This window comes from Xenopus laevis, chromosome 3L, assembly GCF_017654675.1.
Source record: "Xenopus laevis strain J_2021 chromosome 3L, Xenopus_laevis_v10.1, whole genome shotgun sequence".
Taxonomy (NCBI): Eukaryota; Metazoa; Chordata; class Amphibia; order Anura; family Pipidae; genus Xenopus; species Xenopus laevis.
The window spans coordinates 121,759,809-121,778,777 of NC_054375.1; the positions used below are offsets into that span (position 1 = coordinate 121,759,809).

General features: G+C 41.4%; 1 protein-coding gene across 4 annotated transcripts in view; it reads right to left on the reverse strand.

The window, feature by feature from the left end:
• adamts17.L (ADAM metallopeptidase with thrombospondin type 1 motif 17 L homeolog) overlaps positions 1-18,969 on the reverse strand; it is a 143,391-nt gene that overhangs the window by 69,039 nt on the left and 55,383 nt on the right. For all 4 annotated transcript variants that reach the window (XM_041586874.1, XM_041586872.1, XM_041586873.1 and 1 more), the window contains one exon: positions 17,853-17,958. In XM_041586874.1, the coding sequence (XP_041442808.1) occupies positions 17,853-17,958 (106 nt within the window). The remainder of the gene's footprint in view (positions 1-17,852; positions 17,959-18,969) is intronic.

Consider the following 18,969-nt stretch of genomic DNA (forward strand, 5'->3'; position numbering starts at 1 on the left):
TTTTCATTTTGCTACTTACTCTACTATTACTCACTAACTTACTACCCTTCTCTGTTTGCGTGCCAAACACACCTGTATTGTGTAGTAATGAAATAGGTGTACTTTGCCCACTCTGCAACCAAAAGGTACATGATACATACTTTTCAGCTTGGCTGTACAACTAGGGATGCACTGAATCCAGCAGGATTCAGCTGAATACAAGTGCTTGGCTGAACCACACTCAAATCCTTAAAATCATTTACATATGCAAATTAGGGTACGGTTTGGTTCAGGAATCGTTGAGAATCGTTTGTGAATAGTTTTCCTGGCATAAAAGACTAATATTTGAATTAAGGTGAGTGTTGCTTTGTTTACAGTCGCTAGATCCTCTATTATTATTATTAACTTGTATTTATATAGCGCCAACATATTGCGTAGCACTGTAAAGTAAATGTGATTATACAACTAAATCACATGAATTCTGTACATAGAACATATGGAGTAACAAACATCACAATCAATACAGGTACAAAAAGGTAAGGAAGGCCCTATACATAGGCATACACTCTAAAGGGAAGGGAGTAATACACAAGGTGTGGGAGTGGGCAAGTTCGAATTAAGTGGTATTGTATGTGGTGTTGCGTTTGGTAGTTAAGCAGAGTGAGGGTAGGCTTCTCGAAAGAAGTGCGTTTTCAGAGATTTCTTGAAAGCAGAAAGGTTGGGAGAAAGTCGGACAGACCGTGGGAGAGAGTTCCAGAGGAGGGGTGCAGCCCTTGCAAAGTCTTGAATGCGAGCATGTCTAGGACAGCTGACAGAATTTGCTGGATGCCTGAAATCAGTGGTAGGTCTAGTTAATTTGCCATGTATTTTGTGATTGTTTCCAAGTATTTGCAAATATGAGGGCATTCCCACCACAGGCGCAGCCAGTGGGATGGAAATTGATTACATCTGTGGCATATATATCTTTCTCCTTAAGAGAATGTAGATTTTGTGGTGTAATATTTACCCTATGCAAAAACTTGCACTGCAAAAGTATATCACTCAGGCCTGGATTTGTGGTGAGGCCACAAAGGCCTGGGCCTAGAGCAGCAAAAAAATAGGGGCAGCATGCCACCCAGCCACTTCATGGGGAGCTGTGTGTCCCCAGTTTGCCGCCAATTGTGCGCATGTGCTCGCAGGCGAGGGAGGGGGTAATGTGGGCGGGCACTAGGACCGCAAGGCAGGGTGGTTAGGACCACGCTGCATAAGGGCACCCACCACAGAAATCTGGCCCGAATAACCCTACCTGATATTAAGTTGAAATATGGGCCATCAGTATTTCCTTCCCCATCTGCTCCTGTTAAGCTTAGGGTGTCTCCTTTATTCCAGGTCTCATATAGTTCTGTAAATTTAAGAGTGCTGGGGACGTATAAGATACTACTTCAGAAGTGAAAGAGACCCATAACTGATCCTCTAGGGCAGTACTATCCAACTGGTGGATGCAGCCGGCAATACCCCCTTGTGTGCCCCCCCACCACATGAAAGTCTGCCTGCTGTGACTGCATACTTTTGTGTAAGCTTTAAAAGGTATCAGTACTGAAATTAACTAGCCCCTGCGTTGTTTACACCTCAATGTCAGACAGTAAGCCTTAGCATTGCTCACACCTGTGACACCTCTATTGTTCCCACCTCAGACCCAGACTGAGAAGTGCCCACATTGTTTACACCTCATACAAACTGCTGGAGGGACACCAGCATTGTGTCACTGTATGTAGCACAGAATGAACTGTTCATCTTGGTCCTGACAGCTTTACCTGTTTCCTGCCTACCCTATGCTTCGTGTGTGCCTTACTCTGAATGCCCTATGCTCCCTGTATGTGCGCCATACTCTGCATGCCCTATGCTCCGTGTCTGTGTCATACACTGCCTGTGGAAGGTGAACCCAACCTAAGATTTGGAAATACTTGTTAGGTGTCCCCAAAGAGTTTAATAATGTGCTGGGAGTTGCTAAGCTATCCCAGGGGAGAATGTGAAATTTGGATTTAAGGGTATGTCTTAATAGGACAATCTATTACTGATGAGTGTTATCCCTGCAGTGAGCACCAACCATTTGTTTTTTTTGGTGTGTTACCACCATTACTGTGGACATGGTTTTAAAGGTTCTTGTAGTTGCATGGGTGTGGTTTAAAAACAGGGGCTGGTCAACACTGGCTTCCATTATCTGTACCACAGAAGTTGGAAAGCAATGCTCTAGGGTTTTATGATGTTAGGGTAAAGATAACGTCCCAAATTGTTTCCTAAACGCATGTCTAAACTTTAAATGTTTAAATTGCATTAAGTGGGGTGAATTCGTAGCTTCTTGTAATTGGTCAATACCTTCTATCTGTAGCTGTTTATAAATGTAATTTTCCTCTGGGGCCAACATCTGGAATTGAGGTAAAAATTGATTCCCCCATAGTGGCTTGCAAGGCTTTATTGGAAGCAGAAGGGTAGATTCTGGCCATTACTAGAAGTTTACTAGCAGTTTTGTAGGCATTTGTATTAGAGAGTTTGAAGAACTGAAGTTGAGTTCACCACCATTGTAGGATATCTGAGAGGTCAGGTAGTTTATTTGTAGAAAACAAGACACTGAGGGGTCCAGGTACTGCAGTACATCATTGATACATAAAGATATTTTCTCTACATTTTATATTTTTTATATTTGAACCCTATGACCTCAGGTGTCTGTCAGATGAGGAGAGTCGGTGGTTCGAAACTCAGAGCGAATAGTAAAGGCCATAAAGGACCTCCCTGTCTTGTGCCTCTACAAAGATCCATCTGAGGCAAATCTCACCCTATTTACATATGTACACATATAGGAGTTCTACTTTATATCTTTATTGATTGGCAAATTAAATTGTTCCTTCAAATTACAACAACACTGCTAACCCTTAAATGTCATTCAGTTATCTTCTACGCCTTAGATGTAGCTTATTATACATAGGCACAAAATTAATAACTGTATCCATACTATTGAGACAAGCTCACTTACTAGCCAGTAAAGCATCACTGAATCTAAAGAATAGGTTTTTGGATTTATCTGTTATAATCTTTTGCTAATGACATGTGGAACATTTGTATCAACCCTCTTATAAAGAACAACAGTGACCAAAATGCCCTTCTCACAAGAGTCGTATGAAAGAAGCCATTGTGGAAGAAAACCGTGTGGAGAAGCGAACAGTCTTTAAGAAATAGGAAGCAACGGATAGCGTTCTTTGATAAGGTAATAAAATATAGTATTGTGCTTATTGCAGTTAAACAGATAAAACCAAATGGGCCTGGTAATTAAATCTTTACAATGCTTGAACTTGATGAAAAAGAGAACAGTTGGCAATCTTTATTTAAAAATCTCTCTCTCTCTGTCCCACACAGCTTGAGGATGTCATGCCTGACGTGTTCCACTTGAGCCTTCATCTTTAATTGTTTTTTTTCCCCTTCTGGAGCCCAATGCGGACCTGTGTTTTGTCTACTGTTGTTAAAGGGTAATATTACATAGTAATCTTCTCATGGAAAACCCCATTGTGATTTAAACACCCGTAACCACCAAAAACCACATTTCTCTAATGAAAAGAAATTGCCTTTTGCTCATGAGAATTAAAATATGAGACCCACAGCCATCTCATGTTCTATAGAGCAGGAAGATTGAAATGTTACTATGGCACAAGACAGAAATGTAAATTTCCATTTTTAATTTACTCTGCACTGATAATGGTGCCATTTACATGCAATAATATTGTGGAGGCCACATTTTTTGTCTTTTTTTATTATTAGTTTAACCTGTATCTCCCCTCAATAGGTTTCTTTCAGGGATGCTCAGCCTAACAGAGTTCAGTCAAGGATAGTTCTTGTTTCTGAAGTGAAAAGAGGGATTTTTTTCATCTCATCCGATTTCCTGCAGCAACAACAGATCAACCTCTGTCACTGCAGGCAGGATCCCTCCTACTCATTTATTACATCTTTGACACATTAAACCATAACCTTTATACATTTTAATCTGATTAAAGTGGGGCTTTTATCTACATTTTGCCCGCAGTTAGATTTCCCTGACAGAAAAGAAAGGGCATGTGAGGTTGGACAAACAGGCTACTATATCTGAGATATCTATCTATCTATCTATCTATCTATCTATCTATCTATCTATATACACACACACACACACACACACACACACACACACACACACACACACCCATTAGCTCATTATAAGGCAGAGATTATAAAAAAACATCTTAACAGTCACCCAAGGATATTTATCAAGGATTCACAAAAAAAGCAGAGCTCATAGGAGCAGAAAAGGCAACAAATGAGTAGAAAAAGGGAAGACAATAATAACAAAAGACAAGAAAGGGAGAAAAGGCACAAGAAAGATGGGACACACAATATGAAAAAAAAATAAAGACAGGAAACATACAAGAGGGGTTTATGCAGTCGGTCAAGGACCCAAGTTTCAAGATCTAAAAAAAAAAAGTTCCTTCTTATAAACAATAAGCTAAGAATTCATATTTATTTACTTATAAATACACACATCAGATATTTTAAACCAATGTCCCCTACATTGTTGTTGGATTACAAGAATCATAGTTTAACAGCTGTGGGAGGCTTTAGGTTGGATATTCATATATTGCACAATGTTATAAACTAGCAGAAATACATTTTTAATTCAAGCCAACCAACTGCATGTTACCATCTACATCCCATAACTTGTTTGGTACAGTATATAGCACTGCCTGTGTCCTTGCTACACTTAATTTTTAATTAACATCTCAGCTATACACTGATTGTTAGGGCTGTTAAATCCTGTGTGATTTCTTTTTCTTTGTAAATCCTGTGGGGAAAAAATTCAGTTTTTAAAATACAAGTACCTATACCCATATACATTTTACTGTTACTAAGGCTATGCCAACAAAATCATTGCTTCTCCACAGGTACATTATTACTATCAATGGTATTTGCCTTTTACATGCTCTGTAGGAAAATTTTAGGGCTTCTTTCACAATGTCCTGCAAAACTGTAAATCTGAGCACCAGTTTAGGGCATTTACAAAAAGCTTTCATTCTGTTAAATTATCTGAACACAAATATTTACAAGGAAAATTATACTGTTGTGCATGAACTTATTACAGCAAATATTCAAGTTGGAACAGCAGGGATGTGTTTTATAGTACAGCTGCTTTTTCTAGGCAAACAGAAAAATGTAATGAGAACCATAAAATCAATATGGAAGAGCCTGAATATGTCTGCCCTGAAGTGGTTTATGAACTACCACATCAATTTGTGAAGAATCTCATTCATCCAGGTCATGGTATATCTGTAGAAATAAGTCCAATCAACTGGACAACAAAATCAGTTCTCATTTGCTCTTTTAAAAGGGTTGTTCACCTTTAAGATAACTTTTAGTATGAGGTAGAGCGTGATATTTTTAAATAATTTGCAAATGGTTTTCTTTTTTTTTTTTATTATTTAAGGTTTTTGACTTACTTAGCTTTTTATTCAGAAGCTCTTCAATTAGTATTGTAAGCAGTCCGGTAGCTAGGGTCCAAATTACCTTAGCAACCATGCATTGATTTGAATAAGAGACGAATATGAATACGGGTGGGCCTGAATAGAAAGACGATTAATAAAAAGTAGCAATAACAATACATTTGTAGCCTTACAGAGCATTTGCTTTTTTGAAGGGATCAGGGGCACCCATTTGAAAGCTGCAAAGAGTCAGAAGAAAAAGGCAAATAACTATAAAAAATAATGAAAGCTAATTGAAAAGTTTCTTAAAATTGGCCATCCTATAACATACTAAACGTTATCTTAAAGGTGAACCACCCCTTTAAAGTTATATATAACAGCAATTCCGTAAAAGATCTGAAATCTATAATATGAATAGGACATGGAAATAAAAGCTTTAAACCCAATATCACAGGTTTGACAAATGGGACTGGGTAAATGGATCACAGAATAAGCACTGCTAGGGGCAGGCATTTTCCGATAAAAAAAAGACAGGCTTCTAGCCATGGATCAGCAGACAGCATACTCCATGTGCCATGAGCCTAACCACAGAGTGCCATATATGTCGGATATTTTGATAAGACTTCAGGAACATCCAACTTGTTAATGAAGGCAAGAAGTTAAACGTATTTAGTTTATTAGGCAAAGTTGCACACCTTACAGCATAGTTCTTTGCATCTCTTCTTTCAAATGCATGAAGGCATCATTGCTTCTTCTTAAAATTAATTGCAAATAGAAGACACTGAAGGTTTAAAACTGCCTGTCTAGATATTGAAAAGATATTATATATATATATATATATATATATATATTTTTTTTTTTACACTTTGGTCAGAATAATTATAAACCATTAGAATAATTATAAGTCATAATTATATGTATAACCTAAAATAAGACCCTTTAACATTCATATTATAGGATACTACTGATCTTTAATTATGGTGGAAAGCCTTTGATCGGTGTCTTGCGCTTGCTGTGCTAGGTCTGCATGCTTATGGTTACTTTGAGTGCCTAAATTATCCCAGTTTAAACAATTCAGACCAAGGCTGCCAATCCCACAACTGGACTTTTTCTATAAACATGCTGTTCGAAAAGCTTTTGAAGTTGAGCCTTGGTAGTGCAGATGTTTTTGACTTGTGCTTTATAGGGATATTTCATTAATACACAGGGTCAGAAATTACTCTTGACTCCATTTCTTTAGATGCTCTAAGCTACCTGCAAGTAACAAATACTGGATCCTGTAATCATTTACCGAATGACCCCTTAAGCCCAACCTGAAGCTTCTTACCCATTCCATATAATTCTATCTGACCCTTTGCCGCAGCGTAGAACAGAAGTGACGTTATATAAACTGGAAGTGTTGTCGCACGTCGAACGTTAAGGAGCCCATTTACTTAGCTCGAGTGAAGGAATAGAGGAAAAAAACTTCGAATTTCAAATTGTTTTTTTGGCTACTTCAACCATCGAATGGGCTACTTCGAATCGAACTAAAAATCGTTCGACTATTCGATAGTCGAAGTACTGTCTCTTTAAGAAAAAACTTCAACCCCCTAGTTCGCCACCTAAAAGCTACCGAAGTCAATGTTAGCCTATGGGGAAGGTCCCCATAGGCTTTGCTAGCTTTTTTTGGTCGAACAAAAATCGTTCGATCGATGGATTAAAATCCTTCGAATCGAACGATTCCAAGGATTTAATCGTTCAATCGAACAATTAGTGCTAAATCCTTCGACTTCGATATTCGACAGTCGAATATCGAGGGTTAATTAACCCTCTATATTCGACCTTAAGTAAATTTGCCCCTTAAAGGACATGTCAACCCCCACAACAAGAATTTAATCATTAACATGCCTCACTACAGTCTTCACATACCTATTACTCTCGTCCTTGAAAAGCAAAGAGCTGAGCTGTTTGGTTGATTGCAGCTCCCTGCTTCTTCTCTGCACGGTCAGCACTCTCTCCCCCCTCCCTTCGGAAAGAGCCTCGTCACTTGGCGATATGCACATGCGCACTTTCTACTAGATAATCTTGCACATGCGCATTAGAGGCCCAAGAGGACTTGGGCTTCGGTTAAAAAAATCAGCCGCATCATCAATGAACTCTCTAACACGCCTCCTCAGTCGATCCGGCAATCAGCAGATGGCACTGGCGGTTGCTATAGAGAGATGACGATCCTAACCTCTCCCCTGCTCCTAGCAATTATTCTTTCTACTGACTGCAGTGAGCGAGGAATAGAGCCTGAGACTTTAACTATTGAAGCGCCTTAGCCAACCAGGATGTTTTCTATGTAAATTCAAGAAGGCGTAAAGTTTTATTGAATTAGAAACCACAGTGTAGAGGTCAGACGGGAGGGACTGTCGGCACATGCGCAATACAAACAGGAAGAGCACAACCCGGAAAAAATGGCTGCCGAGTAAATGATTGTACAGAGAGACAAAGAATGCATCGGTGCAGGGAGAAGGAGGCAATTTTCACAGCGAAACTAATGCGGTTCGGGTTGGGATAAGGTAGGCTATACAGGCATGCCAAAACTGAAAAAAGGCTTGACATTTCCTTTAATGTTGTAAAACATATATTTTTATTTTTTCCCCCTTAAATGGCCACGTGTAGCCCACCCTACTCCAGCTAAAGGGTACCTGGGAACATCAAGTATATGCCTGCTGAGTCCTGACTGCTTTGCAGGTATTTCGCAGGTACCCAACCCGCTGCAGGACAAGGCAACTACACAAATAAAACACATTTTTCCCATACAGTACAATGCCCATGCATTTTATGCATCAGGATCAAGACCCAACCAAACGATCCAAGAGTCATCCCACCAGCGATTTAGATTCTAGCCGGTGGGGAGGCAGTTCGGGGAGATTAGTCGCCTGAAGAAGAGGCGATTTGTCGCCGGGCGACTAGATCTCCCTGAATATTCTTGTCCGTCGTTTCTGCCCTTACTGCAAGAAATAACAAAATCCATAGATTTTGATTTTGTGATTAAAGGAAAATAGGCAAAAAATCATATTCAGTCTTATCATTGAACTCAAGTTGAACAAAGGGGTATACTGTTTCTTTAATGTCTGTAGCCTCTATACAAAGGTGGATAAAATGACTGAGGGCTCTGCTTCAAGTTCTACTTGGAGGCTATGCAATTTCTGTGTACTTTTTAGTCCAATTCTTAAGTCATTCAATGGCATACACATATAGCTGAAATATAGGTGGAGACCATTTGGATAATGTACCTCTAAGAAGAAACACATGGTTTGGAAAGGAAAATCTAAGCCTGTATTTGGAAGGGAAAACATGTTGGTGTACTTGAGATGTTGTTGCAAAACACAAATACAATTAATAATATGAATATATAAAGATGTATACAGAAAGTCAAATAGAAGCAAGGAATTAGATTTAAATCATCACTGGTGCAGCCAGTTTTTTTTCTAAAGTCATATATTTGCTTAAATGGAGATCAGACATTTGTAATCAAGGAGCTTGGCTCGTCAGAGACAACATCAAGCTGATAGGGACAGAGTCAAGAAATTTCAACCCATGTTGGCTCCTCGCTTTCAAAGACCTCTATTACCTCCTACCTCCCAGCAGCCTTCTGTTATTCCTCCGGAGGAACCTATGCAAGTCGGAAGAGCTCGTCTCTCTGAACAGGAGAAACTCCGGAGACGTACGGCTGGACTTTGTCTCTACTGTGGGGGTCAATCTCACTTTGCCAACTCCTGTCCTGTGAAGCCTCAGAGTTCCCCTCTTCAAGGTAACCTTGCAAAGACTCATGTAGGGGGTGTTACTCCCAAGTCACAAGAGAACTCTCGTAGGTTTCTTCTGCCTTTACAGATCCGTCTGTCCTCTAAGACCATTGTTGGCTCTGCTTTTATTGACTCTGGAGCTGCCGGCAATTTCATGGACGCTCTCTTTGCCAAGCATATGAATGTTCCCCTGTCTCCATTGACTCCTCCACTTCGTGTAACCGCCATTGATGATCGACCCCTTGAATCCGAGTTTATCTCTATGACGACTGGGGAATTGCCTGTACAGGTTGGGACTTTACACAAAGAAAAGTTATCGTTCCTGATTATTTCCTGTCCTTCTGTTCCAGTCGTCTTGGGGCTTCCTTGGTTACGCCTGCACAACCCTATTATTGATTGGTCCTCGGGACAGGTTTCCCGTTGGAGTCCTTACTGTCAACAGCACTGCCTTCCTGCTGAACCCATCCAGAGGGTGAATATTTCTTCGTCAGAGTTGAAGACGCTTCCCTCCTTCTACAAGGAGTTCGCTGATGTCTTCTGTAAAAAGTCTGCAGAATTTCTCCCTCCTCATCGTCTCTACGATTGTCCAGTTGATCTCCTGCCTGGAACCATGCCTCCTAGAGGTCACACTTATCCTCTCTCCCCAGCAGAGACCTCTGCCATGAAAGAATACATTCAAGAAAATCTACAGCGGGGGTTTATTCGCCCTTCTACTTCTCCTGCAGGGGCTGGATTCTTCTTCGTGGAGAAGAAGGATGGAGGCCTACGTCCTTGTATTGACTACCGGGGTCTAAACAAAATCACCGTTAAGAACCGGTATCCCTTGCCTCTGATCGCAGAACTTTTCGACCAACTGAAGGGGGCTAAAATCTTCTCTAAGTTGGATTTCCGTGGGGCGTACAACCTTAGCCGCATCCGGGAAGGTGACGAATGGAAGACAGCATTCAACACTCGTGATGGGCACTATGAGTACCTCTTAATGCCCTTTGGTCTCTGCAATGCCCCCGCTGTCTTTCAGGAATTCGTGAACGACATTTTCCGGGATCTCTTGGGGAAGTTTGTGGTCGTATACCTAGACGACATCCTGATTTTCTCCAAGGACCTTGCAAGCCATCGCTCCCAGGTGAAGGAAGTACTCTCTCGTTTGAGGAAGAACTCTCTCTTTGCCAAGCTGGAGAAATGTGTATTTGAAGTGTCCAAGATTCCTTTTCTGGGCTATATCATCTCCCCAGAGAGTTTCGAGATTGATCCCGTTAAAGTGTCCGCAATCCAAGAGTGGCCCCTTCCGCTGAGCACCAAGGCGATCCAGAGATTCATTGGTTTTGCCAATTACTACCGGCAATTCATTAAGGGGTTCTCTTCTTGTATAGCTCCTATCCTGGCCCTCATCCGAAAAGGGGGTAAACCCAGTTCCTGGCCTCCATCTGCTATTGAAGCCTTTCAATCCCTGAAGGATGCCTTCACTTCCGCTTCGGTTCTCCGCCATCCTGATCCGGGGTTACCTTTCTTCATTGAGGTGGATGCTTCTGAAGTTGGAGCTGGAGCTATCTTGTCCCAAAGGCATCCCTCTGATGGAAAGCTGCACCCATGTGCATATTTTTCTAAGAAGTTTTCTTCTGCTGAACATAACTATGATGTAGGAAATCGAGAACTCCTGGCTGTCAAGCTCGCCTTAGAAGAGTGGCGTCACCTCCTTGAAGGTTCCTTGATTCCAGTCACGATCTTCACCGATCATAAGAATCTCGAATTCATTCAATCTCTCAAGAGGCTGAACCCCAGGCAGGCAAGGTGGGCTCTCTTCTTTTCCCGATTTAACTTTATCTTGACTTTTCGCCCTGGCTCCAAGAATCGGAAGGCCGATGCTCTGTCGCGAAGTTTCTCTCCGGTGGATCGTTCTCCTGAAAGACAAGAGCCAATTATTCCTCCTGTCAAGATCATCGCTTCATTGTACCCTCAGTTTGCTGATCGAATCCTGGCTGGTCAATCTTCTGCCCCTCCTGATACCCCCATCGGAATGGCTTTTGTACCTCCTGAGCTTCGTCTGCCTATCCTGCAACAGACTCATAGTTCCAAACAAGCGGGACATCCTGGTCCTGTTAAAACTCTTGAACTTTTACGGCGTCTAGTCTGGTGGCCGAAAATCCGTAAAGATGTCAAAGACTTTGTTTCTGCCTGTACTGTTTGTGCAACTTCCAAGTCCAGCCATTCTCGCCCCAGTGGGTTACTACAGCCGTTGCCTGTTCCCTCTCGTCCTTGGACGCATTTGGCAATGGACTTCATTGTTGAACTTCCTCCCTCCAGTGGGAACACCGTGATCTGGGTTGTCATTGACCGCTTCAGCAAGATGGCCCACTTCATCCCTCTACGGAAGCTTCCATCTGCGGTGGAGTTGTCACAGTTGTTCATCCGGTTCATTTTTCGCCTGCATGGCTTCCCGGCTGAGATCGTTTCTGACAGAGGGTCCCAATTCACGGCAAAGTTCTGGCGTTCCCTGTGCAAAGATCTGGGTATTAATCTTCAGTTCTCCTCAGCTTATCATCCCCAGACTAATGGAGCAGCTGAGCGAGTGAACCAAGCCTTGGAACAGTTCTTGAGGAACCACGTTTCCCTTTGTCAAGATGATTGGTCTGATCTCCTCCCGTGGGCGGAATTTGCTCATAACAATGCCTGCCACACTTCCACTGGAAGGTCCCCATTTATGTCGGTGTATGGTCAACATCCTCAAGCCTTCCCACAAGACTTTGTGTTGTCTGATGTTCCGGCCGCTGATGACCATGCAGCCCACATGTCTGCTATTTGGGCTGCAACCAAGTCAAACCTGGAGAAGAGTGCTCTGGTTCATAAGACGTTTGCAGATCGTAGACGTAGACCCTCTCCTCCCTACAAGGTCGGTGATAAAATCTGGTTGTCTTCCAGGAACATTCGGTTGAAGGTACCATCTCCTAAGTTGGGTCCGAGGTTCGTAGGTCTGTTCTCCATCTCGGAGGTGATCAACCCTGTGGCTGTCAGACTTCAGCTTCCCCCTGAGATGCGAATTCCCAACGTGTTTCATGTCTCCTTGGTGAAACCCGCTACCTCCAACCGCTTTTCCATTGTCCAGCCTCCCCCTCCTACCTTCTCTGTGGATGGTCAACAAGAATATGAGGTGGAGAAGATCCTTGACTCCAGAATCTCCAGGGGCTCTCTTCAGTACCTCATTAAGTGGAAAGGCTTTGGCCCTGAAGAATGCTCCTGGGAAGGACGCTCTGATGTCCATGCTCCTCGTCTGGTGAGGGAGTTCCACTCCAAATTTCCCCAGAAGCCAGGTCCTGGTGGTCCGGAGGCCCCCCGTGAGGGGGGGGGGTACTGTCATGATCGCCGCCAAGAGCTGGTCCAGGAGCTCCGGGCGGCGCGTCCTTCCCTGCCGGCGTCGCTCCCAAAATGGCGGCGCCCATGGCCGCCACGTGGGTAGCGGCGCCGACGCGATGACGTCAGCGCGTCGACGTCGACGCAAGGACGCCGATGACGTCAGAATGGCGCCAAATTCAAATATAAAAGCCTTACCAAGACGCCAGAATGGCGCCCAAGTATAGGATTCATTCCTGTGAAGTTTCCTGGGTTTCCTGTCTGCTTTGCTGAAGACTTATCTTGTTCCTGTTTGTTGCTGACCTCTTGCCTGGACTTTTGGACTTTGCTAATATTCTGCCTGCCTTTGAACTCTTGCCTGGATCCCGACTACTCTTTTGATTAAGCCCTTGGATACCGCGACCTCTCTCCCTCAAGAGGGCTTCCTCCTCGATCCTGACTACCTCCCTGGAGGGACCTCCCGGCTCCCTGACAGCAGCATCATGCTCTGGAGATGCTTCTATGCAGTAGGCCATGGAAGGCTTTTGAGGGCAGAGGGCTGAACAAATGCAGCAAAATACAGTGAAATCCGGAGAAAACATGATTGCAGTCTGCAAATAAGCACTAACATAAAGCCAAACTTTACAAGAATTGTTTAAAAACAACAATGATAATGTCCTGGAATGGCTGAGCCAGAGCCCAGACCTAAATTCAATAGAGAATTTGTAGATGCACTTGAAAAAAATCTGTTCACTCACAATCCCCATGCAACCTGACAGAGCTTGGCTGGTTTTGCAAAATGAACGGGGGAACATTTGTAGTGTCCAGATGTACAAATCTAAAAGAGGTTTGTCTGTGTGTGTGCAAACAAGTACATGCAATACAGTATTGCGTTTTGTCCAATAATGCCTTTAAATGGCTGCCATCCTATCCAATTCCCTGAAACTGTAGCTCATTTGGATTCTTAGTGCAAGCTCAATTTGTAAAATTACATGTGGATTCAATTTGTCTGAGCATCAAGACAGGCCACTTAATTAACTGATGTGACACAAGAGAATATATATAACAATTTAGCATTACGGAGCAGAGGATGATAAATAACTTATTGCCAAGATTTGCAAAACATTTTCCATGCCTTTTGTGCAAGTGAGCTCATTCGGATTTTTACAAAAGGGTCCCATTACTCTTCCCTGTTCCCTACTTATAATTGCATTCATTTTTCCATTATCCAGGAAACACATATTAATGACATACTGATGTCATGGTCAGGTATCTGCGGTAAAGCCAAACGTACATTTAGCAGTGATTAACCTATGCTGTATATCTGTCTGTGTCTTCTAGGGAGGTGACAGCCAACGAGGAGCTTTTTGTACCACCAACAAGACTATACCAGGCGTCCAATGGCATCCTTTTCCACAGCTAACCGTTTTTCCTTTCCGTATAGCAGCTGAATAATATGCAGTAAAGTATACTTTACACGGTCTCACTGACAGTCTTTGGCAGCCTGACAATTTATGAACATGTGGAACTAATCCCTTCCAACTTGCTTCTTACTTTAGCCTCTGTCACTGGTCTCAGGCGAAACATTAAAACTGAAACCCCTTAGAGAAGCCTTTAATCCATTATATAGAAGTTGATTTAAATGGGTCTTGATCTTCATAGTTACATACATTTTCCACCAAACAGAATTCTTTTTTTTCTTTAAATGTAAATAATTCACAGACGCCAAATTAGTGGTTTTAAATTGCAGCCTGAAGAGCTTGCCAGCACAGTGGATACTTCATGTTGTGATCCGTCTTCTTAATAATTACAGCTGTTCTAATGGCCTCCTCCATAATACTAAGTATCCAAGCAAGCTGGTGAATAGGTCCAGTGATAATTCAGGTGCCTACACTACTGGTCATATGAGGTCACTCGTCATTATTCTGCAAACTATAGCCAACAGGTTATTGGCAATTTACTGCTTAGCATATAAAAAAAAAATACTGTCAATCACCATTGACACCATTGGTACACTATTTTTTTCATAACAGGCAGTTAGTAAACTGGATGTATTTGTATAAGACATTCTTTTCTCGGTTGCTCACCCTGCCTATATACAGTACTCTTACCTTATTCACATAAAGGCATGCTTGGAATAGCAGCTGGAGAGTAAGTTAAAATGTCTGAAAAAAGTTGTGGGTGCATTGTATGTAGCTACCTACACGTATGGCCTGGTTCATCAGCCACACCAGAGAACTGGATACGAAATGCATGTATGCCTATAATTATTGATCCATCTACCACGGCCTACCCCTCCCCCCTTTTTTTTCTTCTCCTTTCAATCTGTACTACTAAGTTATGTTTAAAAAAGAAAAATGTTTGACCCAATATCAGAGCATTGGCTCCTTTCGGTAGTACTGTACAGAATATAGAATTTGCATAAGTACTAGTAGTAACCATTGCTTTCATGGTCTGACTATCCTCTGTTTGCTGAAGTTCAAACAAATAAATAAAAATCTTTTGAAAAAAAACAAAAAGCTGCAAGCATTTTTCCACCATTAGCATTTAGATATGTCAAGCCATAATCAATAGATTTGGACTGTTTAAATATAGGAACATCAAGAAAATCAATTAAGACCCCCAGGTGTTCATTGACGCCATTAATATTATACAAGTTAAAAGAATTCTGTCATAGGAAAACATGTTTTTTTCAAAATGCATCAGTTGGTAGTGCTAATACAGCAGACTTCCGCACTGAAATCCATTTTTCAAAAGAGCAAACAGATTTTTTTTATATTTCATTTTGAAATCTGGCATGGTGCTAGACATGTTGTTAGTTTCCCAGATGCCCTCAGTCATGTGCTCTGATAAACTTCAGTCACTCTTTACTGTTGCACTGCAAGTTGGAGAGATATTGCCCTCCTCCCTTTCCCCTCCAGCAACCTAACAACAGAACAATGAGAAGGTAAATGGATAACAGCTCCCTGACAAAATGTGGGATTAGCACTCAATAGTAAAAATCCAAGTCCCACTGCAACTCCTTCAATTATACTGAGCAGGAGCTTATCTGAAAGCAGTTCCATCATGAATTGCTGGCTCTTTCTGAAAGCACAGAATCAGGCAAAATTACCTGAGATGGCTGCCTACACACCAATATTACAGCTAAAAAATACATTTGTTAGTATAGCAATAACATTTTATATGGTAGAGTGACGTAATTGCAATGCAAATAGTGAAATTTATGAATAAAAACAACACCATAAAATCACAGAATCCCTTTAAAGGATAAGTCAACCACAAAAATATTTTTTTGCCTCATAAAAGAAAACACAATTCTAAGCAATGTTTCCATATAGATTCATTACAAATTGTCTATGGTTTTTAAGTTATTTGTAAATGTATTGCTATTGAAAGCAGTGTTTGTCTGTCCCTGCTTAGTCTCTGCCCTGGTGGCTCTGACTGTTGATACAATGTTGCAAGAGTCAGAGTCCCCCAGCAAAAACAGGTCTGTTAATCAGCTGCCTTGTCTTACATTGTATCAAAAGTCAGACCACCGAGGCAGGGAAGGGACAGACAAACACTGCTTTCAGTAGTAATACATATATAAATAACTTAAAAACCATAGAAAATTTGTATTGAATGTGTATGGAAAAGTTGCTTAGAATTGTGTTTTCTTTTATTAGGAAAAAATATTTTTGGGGTTGACATCCTTTAAGGGAATTTATGAAAGGTTAAACCTAGCCAGCCACCTCTCCACAATGCCCACTATGAGAAGTTGTATACACACCCTAACCCCATGACCAGGGGCCTTTACAGAGGGGGTCTGGGTACCTTTAGCTGCCCATTACAAATGGTTTTCATCCCTGCATATCTTGACACTTGTAACCATGTGGGGACAGAAATATGAAAGTTGAATAGCTTATTTGGGAAGCCCAAAGCAAATGCTCACTTACCATGGCCGCTGGTTCCAGTAGAGGGCATTACACTAAGTGGCTAAGCATTTTGTACTTTTGCAATTGATACTGGGGGGCATATTTCAGCGTGAGGAAAAAAAAAAAAACAACTGTCGCCAATCCAAAAGAATAAACTAATTAAAACTTGCAATTCTTCACAACACTCAAGCTCTGGGTGTCTACACTGTGTAGGCCAACAACAGCTATACAACCGAATTTTGGACATGCTTGATATAAAACAGCCAACAGCTGATACCCAACTTTACACTCCATTTTGGGCCTACAAGATGCTGGTGGGGGAGGGGGCAGGGCAAATTCCTGCTATGTTATACCCCAAAGCTGTCCCCTCCTAGTATACAATAAATGAACTTGATGTTTAAATATGAGCTGAAGCTCACTTAATGGATTTGCTGCCTCAGTACATAGATTTCAAAAAGCCAACCTTAAAGGGATACTGTCATGGGAAAAAAAATTTTTTCAAAATGAATCTGTTAATAGTGCTGCTCCAGCAGAATTCTGCACTGAAATCCATTTCTCGAAAGAGCAAACAGATTTTTTTATATTCAATTTTGAAATCTGACATGGGGCTAGACATTTTGTCAATTTCCCAGCTGCCCCTGGTCATGTGCCTGCACTTTAGGAGAGAAATGCTTTCTGGCAGGCTGCTGTTTTTCCTTCTCAATGTAACTGAATGTGTCTCAGTGGGACATGGGTTTTTACTATTGAGTGTTGTTCTTAGATCTACCAGGCAGCTGTTATCTTGTGTTAGGGAGCTGCTATCTGGTTACCTTCCCATTGTTCTTTTGTTTGGCTGCTGGGGGGGGGGGGGGAGGGAGGGGGTGATATCACTCCAACTTGCAGTACAGCAGTAAAGAGTGATTGAAGTTTATCAGAGCACAAGTCACATGACTTGGGGCAGCTGGGAAATTGACAAAATGTCTAGCCCCATGTCAGATTTCAAAATTGAATACAACAAAAATCTGTTTGTTTTTTTGAGAAATGGATTTCAGCGCAGAATTCTGCTGGAGCAGCACTATTAACTGATTCATTTTGAAAAAAAATGTTTATCCCATGACAGTATCCCTTTAAGCTTTCCTGCTGGAAAGCAAGAGTATATATAGTAACAACAATTTAGCTGCAGTTAAAAGTTATCTGCTGATATTGAGGGATTACAGTTATAAATAATTAAAAACCTCAAACCTGTCAATATATTTTACCCTGATGCCTGTTAATAGGTCTCACAGAAGATAAACAGCAGAAGTGAGATAGGACAGCTGTGGTGTATTTCAGAAGAATCATAGAATATGCTGTACAGAGAATTTAGAATCTTTTCATGGAACAATGTATGGAGGTCAGAAACTTACTTGTGGCCCAGCTCATGAGCAACAGTAAATGCCAAATTCAGCCCATTATCCTCTGCTAGAACACACTTGCGTTTGGCACTGCATGCTCCTCCAAGGTAGGCTATTCCTGGGGATAAAAGGAACAACAAACATTATTATATAGTATAGAATATACAACTACTACTGGACAAAAACATTAAAAGTAACTGGCTGAAGAAAAATAAGGAAAGACCATAAGATAAGGATTATGTTTTGAACAGCTTTAGTTTTACTTTGGGTATCTTGGAACACGTATAAGGCACTGAAACTATTGCTCTCAAGCTACACATACACGTCAGTCCTTACTAAACCTGAAAATAATTTACTCCCATAATTCTCATAACTTAGTTCTTCAGCATGGAAACTGCAAGTCATCTGGATCTTGTCAAACTACAACACCCAAGATCCTACTGACAGCCAACGGTTCCTGTATCCACCTTGTGCTAGAGAAAATTAAAACACTAAGGTTCAGCAGCCAGGAGGTTATTTTTCTGCTCCATATTCTGCTGTGCAATAAGGCATGTTTCAAATCATATTCATGCACTGACATGCAATATGCAATCACATGATTTATATGTTTTACCCGTGCAATTTACATTAACCCCTGTGCAAAGGTATTTCCAGACTCTTCTCTTCTTCGCAGGAGAGAAGATTCTCATGGCTGACAAAATGCAACATGTGTATCACCTCAAATGTATAAAAAGTTTAATCAGCCCCTGCCACAGTGGATTTTGTAATTCAATTTACTTACCAATAATACATTTTAAGTGCAAATAACCATATCCACAATTCCAGCATCACTGAAATAACTTCAAGTGCGGCTTTGTACCTGGTGCTTTAAAATGGAGGGCAGGCACATGTGCAGTATAATGCACCAAAGAACTGCATTTGTGCCTGCCTAGGTAAACCTGAGAAATGGATAATACATGGCAGCTTGGCACCCTAAAACATAGTACCCCAGACAACTGCCATTTTATGGAGGATGGGCCTGGGCCACAGGGCTAATGTTTGCCTAATGAAGAAAGACTTTTGTCTTTTTTTTAAAAAAAATTTTTTATTGTCCATATGTATGTAATTAGAAAATGGCAGGTTATAGGCC